The 20,419-nt window shown below is 60.2% G+C and overlaps 1 protein-coding gene across 1 annotated transcript in view; it reads left to right on the forward strand.

Annotated features, from left to right (window-relative positions):
- Positions 1-19,881, forward strand: part of SLC8A2 (solute carrier family 8 member A2) — a 74,932-nt gene extending 55,051 nt beyond the window's left edge. Inside the window, exons 3-8 of the mRNA XM_039509779.1 lie at positions 7,910-8,013; positions 9,085-9,102; positions 16,852-16,976; positions 17,962-18,061; positions 18,363-18,638; positions 19,443-19,881. Of these exons, the coding sequence (XP_039365713.1) occupies positions 7,910-8,013; positions 9,085-9,102; positions 16,852-16,976; positions 17,962-18,061; positions 18,363-18,638; positions 19,443-19,819 (1,000 nt within the window). The 3' untranslated portion in view covers positions 19,820-19,881. The remainder of the gene's footprint in view (positions 1-7,909; positions 8,014-9,084; positions 9,103-16,851; positions 16,977-17,961; positions 18,062-18,362; positions 18,639-19,442) is intronic.
- The last annotated feature ends 538 nt before the right edge of the window (positions 19,882-20,419 follow it).

Genomic DNA, 20,419 nt, shown 5'->3' on the forward strand with positions numbered 1-20,419 from the left:
CTAATCCCTGCCGCGCCCTCAGGGTAGAGGCAGGCATGGAGTCTGGAGCCAGCCGCAGCGATCCTTCTTCCAAAGCCCAGGCCCAGAGCATGGTGGTTACAGCACTGGACAGGGGATCTGAATTCACTGATACAAGCAGAATACTGCCTCTCTCCCGGCCTCAGTTTCCCCATCTGTGCAATGGGGTATAGTCCTTGCTCTGCTGGCCTTCTCTTCGGGCCGGGGACTGTCTCTCACTGTGTATACTCAGCGCCTGGCAAACAGGGCCCCGATCCTCTGTTTGGTGCTCAGCACTGCTGTAATACACCTCACAGATGCCAAACTCCTCAGAGGCTGGACCCATCTCCAGACAGACCCGACGAGTGTTCTGTCGGATTCCGATGGCCTAACGAACGGGGGGGAGCCTGAGAGGAGAAAATGAGATAATTAAGTGAGATGAAAAGTCAGGGATGGGGTAGCAGCCAGCATGCAAGCTGGCCCCTGGCCAAAGGGAGGTAATTTACAAGCTCATGAGCTGCCTTAGCATTTGGGGTCACGGCATCGTTCAAAAATCATGAGACTGGCCCCTGAAATCGTGAGACTGGCTTAAAAATCCCAAGATTGTTTTTTAAAAGAAGAATCCACTCAGGGTTCTTTCTTGGCTTTCTAGTTTCTGAGTCTGCTGGGCTGATATTTTTCCAGCTTTTCCCCCACAACCCCGAGGGCTGGAAACGGACCCCTTACAAAAATTAAAGCTGAGATCCTTGTGGAAACCCAGGACTCCAGACACCAACTGCTACAAGACTCACAATGAAATCCCATGAACTGGCAACACTGGCTGTTTGCCGCTAAGGATTTGAAGAGAGCCAGGATGATCCAGTGGTTAAGCCTAGACCTGCCACTGAAATGCAGCTGCGTCTGGAGTGGGGCATGACAGCTGCTTGCACAGCTGCACACCTGCTTTCCATCACGGGCTGGGAGCCAGGTTTCAGCCTCTGACCTCTAGTACAGAGCGACCCCCGTGAGCCAAAGGAGCGACTTCATTAACCACCAGCGGTAGTAGGCTGTTCTCTAGGTGGACCAGCCACTAGAAGGGGACGTGATAACTTTGCACCTGGGCGGGAGGTGAAGGAGACTCTTGGCGGTTGAGTTTGTAGTAATGGGGCTGCTGCTTCGCCGGGGCTGCCTGCTTTTGAAAGAAGGTGAATCTAAAGCTTCGGCAGATGCTTATTGACACGAGCTTTCCGCTGCGCGAGAGGCTTTCGCGCTCCGAAATGGCGCCGGCCTTGGCTAACACAAAGGCTGAACAGGAGCGAGGGAGTTGTTCCAGGGCTTTCCAGATGTGAGCTGCACGGTAGGAACCATATTTCAACTGGCTGGGAGCTCTCCAGGGGCGCTCCCCGTGCTCTGGCTTGTAGACGCTGCCATGGCAGCCGGGTGCGTGTGGCTGGGCCTGGCACCTGTGTGGGCATTGGGAACCCAGCAGTGTCCCCCGGGCGCCCGTCACGAGACCCAACCCAAACATGCCGGCTCCTTTGCTGGAGAAGCCTGGGGCGGAGTCGCTGCTGGGCGGCTGCAGCCTGAGCATCGCAGGGAGGCCAAGACCCAGTGGCAAATCGGGACCTGCAGTGGGGAACCCTCTGCTCTCAAAGCCCCACCCTGAGCCCGGCAATCAGTCACGCCCCATAGCGAAACAGGGCCTTAAGGCGGATGGAAACGGACCCCGAGATTCCTGCCTCCCCGTGCAGGGAGCCTCCGAGGCCAGTGTGGAGCTGCTGCCAGTCCCTGGCGTAGAGGGTGCATCGGGGGTGTGGCTGTTCTCTGCCCCCCATCGGGGAGCTGGAGCGAACCGGGGGGTCTGTTCAGCATCCAGCAGGCTCAGTAGAGAATCCCCGTGAAGTTCCCCCCCAGCCCGGGCCCAGCTCTTTCCTCCAGCGCCCCCTGATCGCTTCCTCTGGCGCCTCTTTAAATGTCACGTGTGGGAAACTGGCTGATTTTTGCCTCCCCCGCTGGAGTTTCTGATGCCTGGGCGGCGAAGGCTGCTGCAGCAGCGTGGGTGTGCAGCCAGAGAAAAATATCGGCGCTCTCCCTCTCAAGTGGCTTCGTGGATCCACCTCCAAACACACAATGGCATCACGAGGCGAAGGAGTGGGAAGGGGCTCTCGCTGCCGAAGGGATGCAGCGGGAGTGCTGCGATCCAGCCCGCCAGAGCTGCAAGCTTCTGCCACTGGTGGAATGAGTTGGAGCGTTCTCAGGTGCGAAATCAGCGTTCCTTCCGCTCCATGTTTTATGGTCCCCAAATCTCATGCTTCAGGGCTGCAGCTGGTCTCCGGTGGGGGTCAGGAAGGAAAGAAAACGTCTCCAGTGTATTCTGTTTTATTTTTAACCCTTTCCGGGAAGGCTGGAGATGGGACACTGGCCAAGGGTGGATTGGTGCTCTGAGCTCACGGTCTAACTAGTCCAAAGCTGGGGAAACTGAGGCACAGAGTGGGGAAAATCACGGATTAGGGCTCAAACCCAGGCGTCCTGACCCCCGAGCCCATTGGCCTTCCTACTAGACCACACAGCCTCTAATCCTTGGCGATTTGCTCCTTGGATGCCAGGCACTTGGGAGAAGAGGCAGTTTCTCATGACTCAGGAATATGAAGATGTTTCAGATTTTTTTTTTTAATAACAAACAGTGGGCGGAAGGCAATGAATAATTACCGCGAAAAGCAGCTACTCTGTCGAGCCGCAGAGAGAACATAGACATGAAAATGAGTCAGAGGGGTGGGGGGGGATATAGGATTGGGGAGGGATCTGGGGAAATGGATGGGCTGTGAGAGAGGCTGGGATGAACGGAGAGTGGATGCAGGAGGAGAGGGGAGGAAAGGAATGTTCTCCTGTTTGCTGCCCTAGCTAGATCCAGTCACTAAAGGCTAGACGGACCCGGGGAAAGGACCAGTATGGCTAATCCAGGATCATTTACCTATTCTGGAATAACCCCCCCACATGGACATTCTCTGCCGGAATAAAAGCGATTTTGTTCCAGATTAATTACTCTGTTTTGTGTCTGAATAGAGAGTCCGAATGGGGAGATATTGCAAAATAACCATTCTGGTCAATTTGCCCATGTAGACAAACCCAACTGAGATCAGGGCTCTGTCAGGCCAGGAGCTGCCCAGACCGACTGAGATCAGGGCCCTGTCATGCCAGGTGCTGCACAGACACTGAGAAACAGTCCCTGCCCTCCAGAGTTTCCACTCTAAATAGGAAGGATCATTCTTCCCATTTTACAGATGGGGAAACCGAGGCATGAAGCATCTTGTGCAAGATCGCACAGGTGAGAACTGAACCTAGATCTCCTGAGTCCATGCCCAGTGGCTTCACAAGGAGGCTGTCACGGCTCCTGAAGCGGGAAGGAAAGCCCCAGAGTTGTCTTTCTGTCCCAGGGCACAACTCTCATTGCTATTGGTTCTAGGGGCGCTGGGCTGCAGGGGGTGGGGGCTCAGCAGGGGGTGCTCTCCCCTCACAACCAGTGTTGGCCCCAATGTGGTGCCAGGGATAGGTGCTTCCGGGAGCCCAGAGGCTGGTTCAACAGGGATACATGTGTGGAAGGGGAGCTGCAAGGGGCTTTGCTTTAAAGAATGGATGACAGAGCCAATATAGCAATAGAGGACCTGTTCCTGTGCTTGGGGCAGAGACAGGGTGGGTGGGAGCTTAACGCTCCATTGCTCTGACAGCATTCTGTGGTAGTGCAGCACCCTGCCTCTCCCCTCCCCCGCAGTGTAAATTAGAGCAGCCCCAAGGCTGCTCTAGCTCATGCTCCATTCCCCCATATGGGCCCTGAGGGGCAGAGAATAGCCATAGAGCAGTGTGCTCTGGCCATGCTCGCGATCTGCCCCCTATGCCGGGAGCAGAGCCCTCACACCAGAGCCCTCTGCATAGGTGGGGGGAGATTGTCAGGGGCTCATTCCCCCGCAGAGTTGCATGGAGGGGGCTGAGTGTGATGGAGAGCCAGTTGCAGAGGCTTGGGGGCTGGGGATCAGAATCCACTACCGTGGAGGAACCCAGAGGGTTGAAAGGTCTTTTTTCTTCTCTCCTTTATTTATTGTCTTTCTCCTTCCCTCTCTCCCGGAAAGAACACTCCCCCCCCCCGCCCCCCCGCTTAGCACCGATCCCCGCAGCTGATTTCCCCCCGGGTTGCCTCGCTGTGCTTCTGAAAAGGCCAAGAAAGAGGTTTGCAAAGGGAGATTCTCCCCCACCAACTTTGGCTTCTGGGGAGGAAAAAACATAAACCGAAAACTCTCATCTCAGAGCCGCAGATTAAATTATTCATCGGCAAATTATCTCCCTCCTCCGGTTTGCCTGGACTGGAGATTGTTCTGCCTGCAGATGAGCCTCCCCTTAATCAAATTGGCTTCCCGGGCGGGCTGGGCGGCGAGTGACACCAGAGGAGGCAATTGGCAGTTCTCACCCTGGGAGGGCCCCCAGACCGGAATCCCCCAAGATCAGGGGCTGATTCATTGCAAACCCCCCCCCTGCTGTGTAGCTCGAGGAGCACAAGGGAGGGGAGCGTGTGGGGGGAAGGCGTGGCCAGACCCCCAGCCTCAGACCCATAGCCGCTAAGGTACCCGCTTTGCACCAGATGGGGGGGGGGGGAGAGATGCGAGCCGTTTCCATGGCCACTCCTGCTTCCGGTTGCTAGGGAACCATACTGGGGAAGCGATGGTCAATGCTTTGGGAGCCTGGTGCCCCCCCCAGCCCCAATGTGCCCTGGGGGATCCCTCGGCCGAGCTCGCTCGTGTGGCTTTGGGGGGGGGGGGGTAGAAGGCCAAACTCCCGGTCGTCCTGCTCCAGCAGACCCCGGGCCTTGAGCTGAAGGAGAATCGCCCTGGGCGGGCGGTGTAGGGGCCGGGCCCGCGGCTGAGAAGTTCTGATTCCGCGCAGTAGGTGGCAGTGGTGCGCACCTGCCCCCTTCCCCAGCACCAGAAGCGTGGTCCTGAACTCCCCACGCGGGGCGGGGCGGGGCGTGGGACGAACCTCTCCCTTCGGCACCTGCTATTGGCTGGCTCCGGCAGCGCCCCGCCAAGCGGGCCGGCTTTTCCCAGGCTCCCGGGGGTCTGTCTCCCGCCCCCGGCCCACTCGAGGCCGGGAGATCCCGCGCGCCCAGCGCTGGCTTTGGGGGTTCCACTGGGGGGCTCCCCGGCCCCCTTGTGGGTCTGTCCCGTGCAGAGCTGGGCGCGCTGGCGGTGGGGGGATCCCCGCTGCTCCCCCTGCATCAGCCCACGCGCCGCGCAAACCTCCCCTCGCTGGCCAGGCTCCAAACCCTCCGCCCCAGCCGGGCAGAGCCCGTCGGCCGGGCTTGGTGCACGCGTGGTGGGGAGCGAAGCGCCGGCTGGGCGGTTGGTTTGCCTCCCGCAGTGAGACGCTGCCCTACGCGCTCCGGCAAAGCGTTCACCGGCTCGCCCGGGAACAAAGGGAGGGGGCGCCCCGGAACAAAGGGAGGGGGCGCCCCGGGAACAAAGGGAGGGGGGCGCCCCGGGAACAAAGGGAGGGGGGCCCCGGGAACAAAGGGAGGGGGGCGCCCTGGGAACGAAGGGAGGGGGCACCCCAGGAACGAAGGGAGGGGGGCGCCCCGGGAACAAAGGGAGGGGGCGCCCGGGAACGAAGGGAGGGGGCGCCCCGGGAACAAAGGGAGGGGGGTGCCCCGGAACAAAGGGAGGGGGGCCCCGGGAACAAAGGGAGGGGGGCGCCCCGGAAAAAAGGGAGGGGGGCGCCCCGGAACGAAGGGAGGGGGCGCCCGGGAACAAAGGGAGTGGGGCCCCGGGAACAAAGGGAGGGGGGTGCCCTGGAAACAAAGGGAATGGGGCCCCGGGAACAAAGGGAGTGGGGCCCCGGGAACAAAGGGAGGGGGGCGCTGGGAAGGAGGGAAGAGACAGCAGATAGCTCAAGAAAGATCACAAGCGCCAGGCACAGCAGGACCCTGATCTGAGCCGGGGTCTGGGCAGCGCCCGGCCCGACGGGGCCCTGATCTCGGGTGGGGTCTGGGCGGCGCCCGGCGTGATGGGGCCCTGATCTCAGTCGGGGTCTGGGCGGCGCCCGGCCCGACAGGGCCCTGATCTTGGCCGGGGTCTGGGTGGCGCCCGGCACGACAGGGCCCTGATCTTGGCCGGGGTCTGGGTGGCGCCCGGCGCGACGGGGCCCTGATCTCGGTCGGGGTCTGGGTGGCGCCCGGCGCGACGGGGCCCTGATCTCGGTCGGGGTCTGGGCGGCGCCCGGCCTGACGGGGCCCTGATCTCGGGTGGGGTCTGGGCAGCACCTGGCGCGACGGGGCCCCGATCTCGGTCGGGGTCTGTGCAGCACCCGGCCCGACGGGGCCCTGATCTCAGCTGGGGTCTGGGCAGCGCCTGGCGCGACGGGGCGCTGATCTCAGTCAGGGTCTCTGTGGCAGTTCCTCGGGCGTCGCCTTCAGCCTTGGGTGGTGGGGCTCAGGCACTGGCTTCAGCCCCGGGCCCCAGGAACTCTAACGCCAGCCCTGGCGACCCATTACAGTGGGGTCGTGACCCACAGTTTGAGAACCGCTGATTAAATAACAATCCCCACCGTGCTCCCTGGGCCCGTCCTGAGCAGGGCTGAGGAAAGCCCAGGGCCAGTAGCAACCAAGACGGCGTCACCTGATCTTCGATTCTGTATTAATGATATTGATTAGTTCAGAATCCCCAGGTGTCAGTTTGAGGGTTGGCAGGTTCGTGCCCCGAGATCAGGCCTGGTGTTATTTCAATTATTGTACAGATGGAAACCCCGACGCGCACATAGGACCTCTTGTCTAGTTACAGGTACGGTTTATTAATACAATTAGCCCGGTCTCAAAGACCCCAGCCCAGGCAGAGCGAGAGACGACGTCTGCACGTCCATCTCCGCGCCCCATCTCCTGAATGTCAGCCATCGTCTTCCTCATCCCCATCCCCTCCCTCCTCATCTCCTGGCACCTCCCAGGGCCTCGGCGCCCTCTCCTGCCGCCCCTCGGCTGCGCTGCCACTCTTGTACTCAGCTACGCTGGCACCGTTGTGTTCAATGCACATTGGGTGGGGGATTTTCCCTTCTCCGGTTTGTATTTCCTCACGTCGCTAACGCTGGGGTGTCTTTTCCCTCGAGGTTGCTATAGCGATGATCTCAGCTCGTTCTATACGGCCAGTCATTACCATGGCCCTTTTGTGGCTGGGTTATTTCGCACTGGTTCTTTCGGTCCTAACTGCTTCTTTCCAAGTTGTGGGGCACCGGGTCTGAACTTAGGAAAGCCCCTGCGCCAACCTGCTTTAACGCATCCTCTGTGTTACATGGACCTTATGCTTTAGCTCCGTCTGTCGAGGTGAAAGGTCCCAGACGTCTGGCTGCTCCCTGTTCACCATACAGAATGTGGCCTGCAGGTCCCTTGTGTTACAGCCGAAATCCACCCTAATAGCAACCTGTTATAATCAAACAAATAATCAAACGTCTAACAAAACAAGAAAGGCCATATAGGCGGGCAAGCAGGCCAGCCTTAAACGGATCTCCCGGACCTGTTCCGTACGTCAGTTCGTTGCCAGGACCCTTCTGTGGTTGAATTATTTACCTGTGATCAGAACGTCCCCTTAAACTCTATTTTCAGCTCCCCGAATACTTGGGGGTTTTCTGTTGGGCCGTTTATCAGTGCAGAGTTCATAGGTCTTAACCCTTCTGCTAACTTGCGGAAGCGAATGTCTTACAAGACACAGGCCTGTAGGTTTCTTGCATTGCTGCTGAATAGAAGGCAAAGCAGTGACTGGAATAAAGCAGATGAGCCCTCTGGGCGGCAGTGGCCCCAGAGAGGGGGTGTTCCCCCCGCCGCCCCCCGCCTGTCTCTCCCCTGCCTGCAGCCCAGGAGGCCGGTTCTGCTGACCCCGCTCTCTCGTTCTCTCTGTCTCGGCAGGAAAAGCCTGCAGGTGAAGATTGTGGACGATGAAGAGTATGAGAAGAAGGACAACTTCTTCATCGAGCTGGGGCAGCCGCGCTGGCTGAAACGGGGCATCTCGGGTAAGGGGGGCACCTCCTTCCATCGCCAGGCTGGAGTCGGGGATCCCCGCTTCTCCGCTCACCTGGGCTAAGCGCGGGTGGGACAGTTTGCCACCGGCTCCCTGTCCTTCTGTGAAGCCAGGCAGCATGTCCCATCGCGAGGGCAATCGCAGTCAGGACTCCTGGGTTCCCATTTTGGTGTAGGGAGGGGAGTGGGGTCTATTGGTTAGAATGCAGGACTGGGAGCAGGACTCCTGAGTTCTATCCAAAGCTCTGGGGGGGGAGTGGTGTTAAGTGGTTAGAGCAGGGGCTGGGAGCCAGGACACCTGGGTTATATCCCTGGCTCTGGGAGGGGAGTGAGGTCTCATGGTAAGAGCATGGGAGGGAGCCAGGCCTCCTGGCTTTGAGAGGGGAGTGGGGTTTAGTGGTTAGAGCAGGATGGGGGGCTGGGCCGGGAGTCGGGACTCCTGGGTTCTGTGTATTCATGGCTCTTGGGAGGGGAATGGGGCCTAACACACGAGCGTGAGTCAGGACTCCTGGGTCCTGCTGCCAGTTGTGGGTGGCGGTGGTGATTTCAGGACATCGTGCAGGGCAGGCGGAGCCAGGGAGCGGGGAGCAGCAGGAGACTCAAACACGGCAGATTTCTTGAAGGGCAGCGTGAGAAATTCTGCTTGGAGAACAATTCTTGCTTCCATCCTGCCTGGCCGGAGGCTTTGCCCAGGGATTTTGATGCATGTGCATTATGAATCCAGTTGATCAGAGCCAGCTTCTCCGGCCCCAGCACGGGAGAGAGGGCAGGCTAGAGAAACCGGCCTGGAGCAATCAGAGGCTCAGGGGGTGCGGATGCATCTCGGGTCGCTGTGCCAGCTGTGACTAACTCGTATTACAACCTGCTGCCTGTTCAGCGGAACGAGTTTGCCAGGTCTCAGCCCGGTTCCTTGCGGGCAGGAGCTCAGCTGGGAAAAGCCCCACTCACCCCACTTCTGAGCCAGGCCTCCTGCCTTCAGCCGGGATCTTTCCTCTGCTTCCCCTCTGCGCGGCGCTGATCCGCGGGTCGGGCTCATCACATGTTCTTTCTCTCTCTCTCTGCAGCTCTCTTGCTAACTCAAGGTAAGACCCTTTCTCCTCACCTCGTCCTTTCCTGCATTCTGCCCTCCCCCACCCATCTATCCCCCAGCCTCCCCACCGCGGGTGTCTCCAGGGGCTGGGGCGCGTGGGGACTGCAGGCTGGGTCGGCCGCCCATCGGAAGAGCAGAACTCACGCCGCTTCCCAGGGAGTGGGACGTGCCGGAGAGGCCTGGGGTCCGTGCTCCCGCACGCACAGCAGCGTAGGGAGGGTAAATACGTAGCGAAGAGATGGGTAGCGCCATAGACTCCAAGGCCAGACGGGATCATTACTCACCATAGACTCACAGAGATGTTGGGCGGGAAGGGACCTTGATTGGTCATTAAATCCAGCCTGCTCCACTGAGACAGGACCAAGCCAACCTCGACCGTCCCTGACGGCTCTGTCAAACCTCCCGTGACCGGGATCCCACAGGCTCCCTTGGACTCCTGTCCCAGAGCTTAACCGGCCTGAGAGACTTTCCTAATAGCTCCCCCACATCTCCCTTGCTGCGGTTCGCGCCCGTCACTTCCTGTGCTACCTGTGAGAGCAGCTGATCACTGGCCTCTTTGAAACCTGTGAAGACTGTCGTGTCTCCCCCCCGCCCCTCCAGTCTGTTCTCCAGACGGACGTGCCCAGCTGTTTTAACCTCCCCTCCTAGCTCAGGCTTTCTAGAGCTTTCCTCAGTTCTGTTCCTCTCCTCTGGACTCTCTCCAATTCCCCCCCCCCCATCTTTCCTAAATCACAGTCTCCAGAATGGCACCCAGCATCCACAAGGGCGACCAGACGTCCCGTTTTGGCCAAGCCAGTCCCCTTTTTTAAGCCCTGTCCTGGCCACCCTGACTTTTTTTTTTTTTTGGCAAAAGTGGCCATGCAGGAGCCAACGGGACAGACACCCTGTCACGGGGTCCCCGGGCGCTGCTCTGAACTGCTCCCCACAAGCCAGGCAGGACTCCGGGGAGCCTCCTCTCCCTCGGAGCAGCCTCTCTGCAGGGCAGGAAGCTCCCACGGCTTCACCTCCTGGGTCTGACCTTGGAGCATTCAGCATCCTCTGCCCCTCCGTGCGCTTCCCACAGGGTCCTGCCCCCCCACGGCGCAGTCAGACGTGACTCTCAGCCAGCCGGGGACACAGAGGGTTAGTGAGATGACAGGAACAGGGTCTAACACAGGTCTTGCCGGCACAGACAGCAGGACCCCCTTTAGTTAGGTCCATCTGGGGCCCCAGGGAGGCCCAAGCCCCGTCGGGGCCCCTCTCCATTTCCCAGCCAGCTTCAAACTGAAAACTCCCCCCAGCCTCTCACTCAGCCTCCCCCCGGCTCCTCCCCCAGCCTTTGTGTCCTTTGTCCAGTGTCCCCGGCAGAGGTGTCCCCTGGCCTCCAACCCCCCTCCTGGGGTCTCAGGTGACAGGCTCAGGTGTGCTGCCTTCCCCAAGGCCGTCCCAGCCCAGCTCCCCTGCCCCCTTCCCAGGCCAACGCTCCCCACTCAGCATTCACAGACCAGCCCGAACATTCCCACTGCCTCACACACCCACTTGTGCAAAAACGGGGGCGGGCCCCCCTAGCGGGTGCAGAGGGGTGAGCAACGCCAGCCCCACGGAGGGAGCAGGCCGGGTGTGGACGAGATCCCTGAACCTGGGGGGTGCAGGGCTCTGGCCGGTGACTCGGGTCAGCCTCATGTGCGGAGGGGAGGTGGGGCAGGGTACGGGCCAGCCCCATGCATGGGGCACGGGGCAGGGCTCATCTGAGGCCTCCCCAGTGCCGAGCAGAGAGGGACGGTTACCTCCCGTGTCTGACATCCAACACTCCTGTTCACACACCCCAGAACGACACGCGCCTTTTTCACAACTGCATCGCACTGTTGACTTGTATTCAATTTGTGATCCACTCTGCCCCCCATCTCCTGTTCAGTCATACGACCCCCCAGACAATCCTGCCCCATTTTGTGGTTCTGCGTTTGATTTTTCCCCCTAAGTGAAGGATTTTGCACTTGTCCTTATTGAATTTCCTCTTGTTGATTTCTGACCAATTCTCTAATTTGTGAAGGGCGTTTTGACTTCTAGTCCGATCTCCTCCGTAAGGCCGGCCCGAGACCTCCCCCGAATTAGTTGCTGTTTGGACTAGAGCAGAAACGTTTTAGAAACCATCCAATCTTGATTTCAAACTGGCCAGTGATGGAGAATCCACCACACCCACTGGTTAATTACCCTCATTGTTAAAAATTTGCACCTTAATTCCAGTCGGAAATGTTTCCAGCTTCAACCTCCAGCCAGTGGCAAGTGACACTTTAATAAACAGCAGCACAACAAATTGCCGGTAATAATTTATGATACCTTCTTCTGACGTGCTGCCTGTAACCTGCACGGCTCACGGCTGGGCTGTTCTGGTGACAATTGTTGATCGGTCGTTAACCCTTTGTGAGCCATTGATGAATGGAACCGTAACACAAAGCACGACCCCTGTCACTCCAAGGCCATGATCTGACCCGTTCATTATTATGAAAAATGGATTGGCAGGATGAGGCATCTTAACGAGGTTTAATTGTCTCTGTATATTCAGGCCTTGTAGAAATGAGATGGGGATGACTCAGGGGGTGGGGGTGGCAATGTCTATAAGGCAGGTTTCATATGTGTCCTCCATGGCTTAACGTGTGTCCTCCATGGCTTAACATGTGTCCTCCACGGCTTATCACCTGTCCTCCATGGCTTATCACCTGTTCTCCATGGCTTACCACGTGTTCTCCATGGCTTGCCATGTGTTCTGAGGCTTACCGCACCTTCTCCACGGCTTGGCGCCAGCGGGCACAGACCGAAGTGGGACCTGTGCACAGCCAGCTACGGCTACGTGTAGGGCGGGCCCCGAACACTTCAGGACAGGGGCCTGGGGAGGACAGAAGAGGTCTCCCCCGATACACTGCAAAGCAATTCCAGGCCCTCAGAACCCCGGGATACGCCCCTAGCACCAAACCCAGCTAATGGCGGCGCCAGTGTGGCCGTGGCTGCCCCGGTGTGGGCATGTGCGGTGGTGGATCCTTGCAGGCGGGCGTGGTGAGCGCGAGTCGGCTAAGCCCTGGGTAGGCTCACTCTGCCGTGCAGAGGTAGGTCCCGCCCCATCCAGCCGTGTAGACCATGGGAGTCCCCCCGCCGGGTAGCTCACCTCCGACAGCAGTCGGGGACCATTTTCAGCAGAAAACGTTGATTGAGCGTCGAAAAGCCAGTTTTCCATCAGGGAAGAAAGTTTGGATGGACGATTCCCTACCCACCCTCAAAATGTACCAGCCCTGCTCTGGCCTCGTCCCGCAGTTGCCAACAGGGGTTGCCCCCGGGCTGTGTGTTCGGCTGGCCGCCTGCAGGCGCCCCCATGCAGAGAAAATGCTCCGTCCCGCGGGGATCAGCTGGTGGATGTCGGTGTGGCTGGGCTGGGCTGGGCAGCAAAGGAAGAGGGCAAGTGACCGTGGGTCTCTGCAGTAATGCACCCTGGTGTGGACGGGTGCCGGGCTGGGAGAGGGCTGCCCAGGAGAGCTCGAATAGAGCCGGAAACCAGGGCTGGGGATGGCGACAAGCTGGGACTGAGAGCAATGGAGGGGGCGTGTAGGAGGGAGCGTGGGGGGGTGAGGATTGCGGTGATGTGTGTGTGTGTGTTGTGGGCCTGGCTGTGTGGATTGCGGGGCTGAGTAAGTGTGTGTGTGTCTGTGGTGGAGACGTGTGTAGCTCTGGGACGGGCTGGGTACGTGGGAGAAGGGGCCCCGATCGGACCCCCTACGGCAGTTCTGAGGTTCTAGTGGGAGATCGTGCAGTGCTGTTGTGAACCCCGCAGGGTTACCTGCTTCTGAAACTTGGCAAATGCCAGAAACCCACGGCGAGCAAAGAGCTCCCAGGGGGCGAAGGAACCGGCGCGGCTGCAGAGACGATGATTCCAGCTTCGGGCACGTGGGACAGATGTCAAAGAACCACGTCCCTAGACGAGCCCTTGCGTGGCAAAGAGGAGGACAGCCCATAATACACAGGAAAGACGTCGCTGTCATGGAAACGGGACTAGAACAGAGCAAGAAACGTGGCATTAGACAAGCCAGTTCGCCCCAGCTGGGGATCTGGCCTCATGGCCTCCAGGAGACCCAGCTGATCATCGCCGGCTGAGATCTGGGACCGCTCACTGGCTGCCAACCCCAGCGCGCTGAGAAAAGCATTTGCAAGCGCTGGGAGCTGAGTCACCCGAGGAAAACCCCCGATTGGTCCAGGTTCCGTGGCAGCCTGAATTCTTCTGAAATTGCACCAAGCCTGAAGCAGGAAAGGAAGAGCTGGCAGCCCGGCGGGGCAGGGCAGGGCTCCAGCCCTCTGAAGTGTCCTCGACAGCATCCCCCTTAGATGGCTACTGCGAGGGGACACATCACACCGAGCTGATTTTAATTAGAGATGGAGCCAGATGGTCATTATCTATCTCCTGTGGCGAACGGCACGCATGGCTGGATCTTAATTTCCTTCCTGGAAACCGTCAAGATGGGTTGTCCCTGCTCTCCAGCACAGGTGCACCCACGCACCCACCCACACATGCACTGCTCTGCAGGCGCAGAGTAACACACCTACAGACGTAGGCAGAACACACATTTCTTTGCCCTGGTTGGGTAACCCTTGGGGGTTATTTCTGGGAAGAGGAGACACTGAGTCAGGTATTTCTTTGATTCAATCCTGTTTAATTACCAAGAACGTATAGACTCCTGTTCCCTTGAAACGCGGGAGGGACTCAAATAACAGGAGACGGCCACTTTGCTCGCAGTTCCAAGCCCCTTTCCAGGCAGCACGCTGCCCAAAAATCCTCTCCGCTTTTTCTCAGGGCCAACCTACCAATCCTGCTTCCTTCTGTCTTGCCGTGTCTCTGGTCTTCCAGCCTCTCTGTCACTTATGTGCACAAACCTTCATAAAACAGCGTCCTCTCTGCCCACATGTGCCTTGCATGGGTCTGCGTTTTCGACAGGGACCCATGTTTAGAGTGGAGGCTGCTGTTTTAGGGTCCTTTCTGAATAGCTTCTTACAGCAGCTACTCCCAACACATAACATGCGACTGTACATACGTGCCCACACGTGCAGGCCATGACACATAAACAGACGCTCACATATGCAAACATGTGCCAACCCAAATCACATGTACACCAGTTCTTGCACACACGTGTCCCCTAACATGCGTGGACTCATGCACACACATGTAAACACACACACACAGCTGTAAACCTCCACACAGAAGCACAAAATACACATGCCCAAGTTTTATACAGGCCAAGTTAAATGAAAAGCAAATTACAAAGCAGCTGTTTGTGGCGCGGTCCCCGGGCAGCTCAAGAAACAGGCTGCAGCCAAGTATTAGGGGCATAAAATATTCGAAACCTTTCAAGCGGTTTTAGAAATACTAAGTGTTTGCTCTGCCCTTTAAAAGGATTTGATGTAGGAATAATGTTGGAACAAAATTTCCAGAACCGTGACGTGTACCTTAAGGGAGCGAGTGCTGGATTCTGGTTAGAGCAGAGATTGGGAGCCAGGACTCCTGGGTTCTATCCCCAGCTCCGGAAGGGGAGTGGAGTCTAGTGGTTAGAGCGGGGGCGGGGGCTGGGAGCCAGGACTCCTGGGTTCTGTTCCATGTGCTGCCGCTGCCAGCCACTCACTTGCCTGTGCCTCAGATTTCCGTTGGTGGTGCCAACCTCCCTGACACTGAGGTTGTGATGCTCAGCTGACTAACACCTGCAAACCCCGCCGGGACCCGCCATGGCAGTTGCTATAGAGATGCCAAGTGCTGGAAGGCAAACCTGCCCCCTCCCGGTCGCTCCCACCGAGTGTCTGATGAGTGAGATGTCGCGGGGTCTCGCTCGGCGCAGGGTGAGGTGGGCGTGTGGCCAGGGCTTTAGTCACAGAGACCGTCCCAGGCTGGAGACGTGGGGTTAGCTGGGACCAGGGGGGCTGGTTTCCATTATGTGCAGGGTTTGCAGTGGGGTTCAGTGGCTCTCAGTGCCCCCCCACTGTAAACATTGGTCCAGCCCCCCTGCCTGGAATTGCAACTGCACCTGCAGCTTCTCTTTGGTGAGCGGCTGCTGGGGAGGAATGCAGGGCTCCCGCTTCCCGGAGCTTCTGGGGGGATCCATCGATCCATCGATAGATAGAGGGGGGTGTGGGGTTAGATAGATAGATGATGGGTCTGTATGGGGATGGGTGCATAGATAGATGAGTCTGTATGGGGATGAATGGGTGGATGGGTCCATATGGGGATGGATGGATGGGTCCGTATAGAGATGGATGGATGGATATGTCCGTATGGGGATGGATGGATGGATGGGTCCGTATGAGGATGGATGGGCCCATATGGAGATGGATGGGTCTGTATGGGGATGGATGGATGGATGGATGGGTGGGTGGGTCTGTATGGGGATGGATGGATGGGTCCGTATGAGGATGGATGGGTGGATGGATGGGTCTGTATGGGGATGGATGGATGGGTCCATATGGAGATGGATGGATGGATGGATGGGTCTGTATGGGGATGGATGGATGGGTCCATATGGAGATGGATGGATGGATGGGTCTGTATGGGGATGGATGGATGGGTCTGTATGAGGATGGATGGATGGATGGGTCCGTATGAGAATGGATGGGTCTGTATGGATGGATGGGTGGGTGGGTGGGTCTGTATGGGGATGGATGGATGGATGGGTCTGTATGGAGATGGATGGATGGATGGGTCTGTATGGGGATGGATGGATGGGTCTGTATGGGGATGGATGGATGGATGGATGGGTCTGTATGAGGATGGATGGATGGGTCCGTATGAGGATGGATGGATGGATGGGTCCGTATGAGGATGGATGGGTGGATGGATGGGTCTGTATGGGGATGGATGGATGGGTCCGTATGAGGATGGATGGATGGATGGATGGGTCCGTATGAGGATGGATGGGTGGATGGATGGGTCCGTATGAGGATGGATGGGTCCGTATGAGGATGGATGGGTGGATGGATGGGTCCGTATGAGGATGGATGGATGGATGGATGGGTCCGTATGAGGATGGATGGGTGGATGGATGGGTCTGTATGGGGATGGATGGATGAGTGTTATGGCCACTGGCTGACAGTAGCATCATCCTGATCCCTCGGGATGTCACCCATAGATTCACAGATTCTGAAGCCAGATGGGCTCCCTGTGATCCCCCAGTCTGATCCCCGCAGAGCCCAGGCCAGAGACCTGCACAGCCCAATCTCTGTTGAACTAGAGCCGAGCTCTAGAAAACAGCCAGTCTTGGTTTACACATGCCTGTGCTGGAGAACCCGCTGCCAGCCCGGGTGAGTTGTTCCCTGCCCTGTTACAAACCGGCGCCTTTTCTCCAGTCTGTCTCCAGCTTCCCCGTCGGACCCAAAGCCGACCAAGCGCAGTGGGGATATCGGCTTCCGTTGGCTTTGGGGTGGAGCCCGGCCCGCGGGAGGGGACATGCCTGGGTGATGGACTGCGTCACCTTCTGCATCTAGCCCGTCCCAGGCGAGAGCAGGGGCTGGTCCGCTCACACCGGTGCTGGCCTGGCAATTGCCTCTCCGGGCCTCAGTTTCCCCATCTGTCCTACGAGAGCACTGCCCTGCCGCCCCGGATGTGGGGAGGATGAGCATGTCACAGGTGGTGGGGGGCACTCATGCTGTGGGGAGGGGAACCAGCGACGTCCCTGAGGGGCGAGGTAGGTGGGGAAACCACGGTGGCGGCTGGGGGGCTCACGGGTTGTCTCCTGTCCAGCCGACGGGGACAAGAAGCTCTCGGCAGAGGAGGAGGAAGCCTGGAGGATCGCCGAGATGGGCAAGCCGATCCTGGGGGAGAACTGCCGGCTGGAAGTCATCATCGAGGAGTCGTACGACTTTAAGGCAATGACTCTGCTCTCCTCCGCCGCAGGGGGCCCAGAGGAGCCAGGCTGGGAGTCGGGATTCCCGGGGTCCAGCCCCAGCTCTGGGAGGGGATGGAGGGGCTCGAGATGGGCTGATGAACCGCCTGGAAGCCCTCTCAGTAGTGGTGCGCGTACCCCCGGCTGAGAACCACCCGGCTAGTGGTTCGAGCAGAGAAAGGGCCTCCGGCTCCAGTGATCCAACTACTAGGCAGCGCTTCCCTCTCGAGACGTTCGTTCCAAATGGCTCACGCAAAAGGGTCCAGGCCTCTGGCTCCATCCCCCCGGCGCAGCGCCCAGAAGGAGGCGGCGGGGAGCAGACGTAGGGTGTATCGGCCTCCCCACCCGCCTGTGGGGCAGCAGCAAAGCGGGGGGTGGGGGGGACTATCGGACTCCGGGGGCAGGGCAGGCAGGGTAGAACTGACCCCCCCCGAATGTGGGATAACAGCAGGGCGGGGCGGGGCGGGGGGGGGGCAGCTGGGCTCGTCTGCGGTGACTCTGCAGGTTTCTTTCTTTCTCTCTCCATCACGCTCCCCGAGGGGCCGCGGAAGGGGGGTGGGCTAAGCCGACGACCCCCTTTCAGTGCCAGCCCTGTGGCCTCTCCAGGGGCTCGGGGGCTCGTTTGTCCGAGTCCCTTTGCGATGCTCAAGGCCGGACCAGCGTTACCCACCCGGCGTTCGAACCCCTAAGGCAGCCGGGCGCTGCGCCGCCAGGAGCCGCAGGATTTGGGGGGACGACAGTGGGAATTTGGGGCCTGTGTGTTTCCCCCCTGCCAGTGTGTCCAGGGACCCACTGCTAGGGGGCGACGGAGGGGGGGGGTTCGCTCTCCAGGGCCCGTTCCGCCCTCGAGGCTGGGAATGGAGCTGAGATCTGGCCAACTCATCTCGTGGAGGGGCACACGGAGCCGACCGTGCGGGTCCCGCCCTCCCCCCGACCCCGAGACTGAGCCCCTCCCCCCTCCCCGACAGAACACCGTGGACAAGCTGATCAAGAAAACCAACCTGGCCCTGGTCATCGGCACCCACTCCTGGAGGGAGCAGTTCCTGGACGCCATCACCGTGAGCGCAGGTGGGTGCCGGGGCTGGCCTGGGTATAACCAGCCCCCTGTGCGCCACCCCAGAGGTGGCTGCATCTCAGCACCGGGTGAGGGATCCCTGTATAAACCGCTCCTGTGTCCCACCCCAGAGGTGGCTGCATCTCAAGTGCCAGGCCAGGGACCCTAGATAACCAGCCCCTGGGTCCCTGGCCTGTATCTCAGTGACAGGCCAGGGATCCCTGTCTACCCAGCCCCCCGCCCCACCCCAGAAGTGGCCGCATTGCAGCCCCGTGGGGCTGGCGCGCTGGCTGACGTGCTGCCGCTCCCCGCCAGGTGACGAGGAGGAGGAGGAGGACGGGCGGGAAGAGAAGCTCCCGTCCTGCTTTGACTACGTGATGCACTTCCTGACGGTGTTCTGGAAGGTGCTGTTTGCCTGCGTGCCGCCCACCGAGTACTGGAACGGCTGGGCCTGCTTCAGCGTCTCCATCCTGGTGATCGGGCTCCTCACCGCCCTCATCGGGGACCTGGCCTCCCACTTCGGCTGCACCGTGGGCCTCAAGGACTCCGTCAACGCCGTGGTCTTCGTGGCCCTGGGCACCTCCATCCCGGTACGCGCCTGGCCCGGCCCGCACACGACACGGGGCAGTGCCAGGGGAAAGGCAGGGGTCGGGGGGGGCGCTCTCCCCACGCAGGCGGCGCTAGGGGGTGCTGGGCTGCAGGGGGGGGCGGGGGCTCGGCAGGGGGCGCTGGGCGGTGGGGAGCGGGTGGGGCTCGGCAGGGGCGCTGGCTGGGGGAGGGGTGGGGGCTCGGCAGGGGCGCTGGGCTGGCGCTGGGCTGCGGGAGCGGGGTGGGGCTCGGAGGGGGCGCTGGGCTGCGGGAGCGGGCGGGGCTCGGCAGGGGGCGCTGGGCTGTGGGGAGCAGGGTGGGGGGCTCGGCAGGGGGCGCTGGGCTGTGGGGAGCAGGGTGGGGGCTCAGCAGGGGGCGCTCTCCCGCGGTGGTCTGTGCTGACCCCAATGCCCCTGGGCGGTGTGAGGAGGGGGGGAGGCTTTTTCAGTCAAGTCTTCATCACCCAAGATCATTAAAGAAGTGAGGGAACATTTTACAAGAGTTGGAGCATTGGCAGAGCTGGGGCGGGGGCAGGGCCAGGCTAGCAGGGGCTGCGGGTCGGGAGTGAGGGGCACCGGCAGGGCTGGGCTGGCAGGGGCTGCGGGTCAGGAATGAGAGACACCGGCACAGTTGTGGGGGGCAGAGCTGGGCTTGCAGGGGCTGCGGGTCGGGAGTGAGGGGCACCGGCAGAGCTGGGGGGGGCAGGGCTGGGCTATTGGGGATGTTGGGGTGTAAGGTGCCAGTCCCCAGCCAGGGGGCCCCGGGGCGGCTCCGTGGCCCCCAGCTGATGCCCCGTCTCCCCCCCAGACACCTTTGCCAGCAAGGTGGCCGCCCTGCAGGACCAATGCGCCGACGCCTCCATCGGCAACGTGACGGGGAGCAACGCGGTGAACGTGTTCCTGGGCCTGGGCGTGGCCTGGTCGGTGGCCGCCATCTACTGGGCCGCGCAGGGCCAGGACTTCCGGGTGCAGACGGGCACCCTGGCCTTCTCCGTCACCCTCTTCACCATCTTCGCCTTCGTCTGCATCAGCGTCCTCATGTACCGCCGCCGGCCGAGCATCGGGGGCGAGCTGGGGGGCCCCCGGCCGGCCAAGCTCCTCACCGCCGGCCTCTTCCTGGGCCTCTGGTTCCTCTACATCCTCTTCTCCAGCCTCGAAGCCTATTGCCACATCCGGGGCTTCTGAGCCAGCCTCGCGGGGGGGGGGGGGCACTGCCCCCGTCCACCGGCCCCTTTGCCCAGTGACACTGCCGGGGGGGGAGGGGGGTCCTGCTCCATCCCAGCACCCAGATCTTTGAGTGTCCTCTTTTGTTTTTGTAGGGTCTGCGTGGAACCAGGAGCGGCCCCCCCTAGTCTGTCATGGGTGCAGCCATTATATGGGGGGATGAGCCCCCCCTAATTTTTAGCACCTCATTGATGTCACCTCCCCCCCCATGAACAATCCCCATGAATGTCAGATCTGGCACAGCCCCCCCCCCCAGCTTATAGGGGGTGCTTGGATGCGAGCATGTCCCCAGGGGCTGGTGAGGTTTGGGGGGATCGGAGGGGAGTGAAGTTTGGGGGGATCACAGGGCAGAGGTTTGGGGGGATTGGAGGGGAGCGAGGTTTGGGGGGATCACAGGGCAGAGCTTTGGTGGGATTGGAGGGGAGCGAGGTTTGGGAGAAGGGGGAGCCGGGGGGGGGGGGTGCCACAATCCCCCCCCATGGCGTTTTCATTTAACTCGTTTTGTTCTGCGTCGTGCTCGTCTCCTCGGGTCGGGGGATGGGCTGGGTTGTCGGCCGGCCG

This window comes from Mauremys reevesii, linkage group 22 (genome assembly GCF_016161935.1).
Source record: "Mauremys reevesii isolate NIE-2019 linkage group 22, ASM1616193v1, whole genome shotgun sequence".
NCBI lineage: Eukaryota > Metazoa > Chordata > Testudines > Geoemydidae > Mauremys > Mauremys reevesii.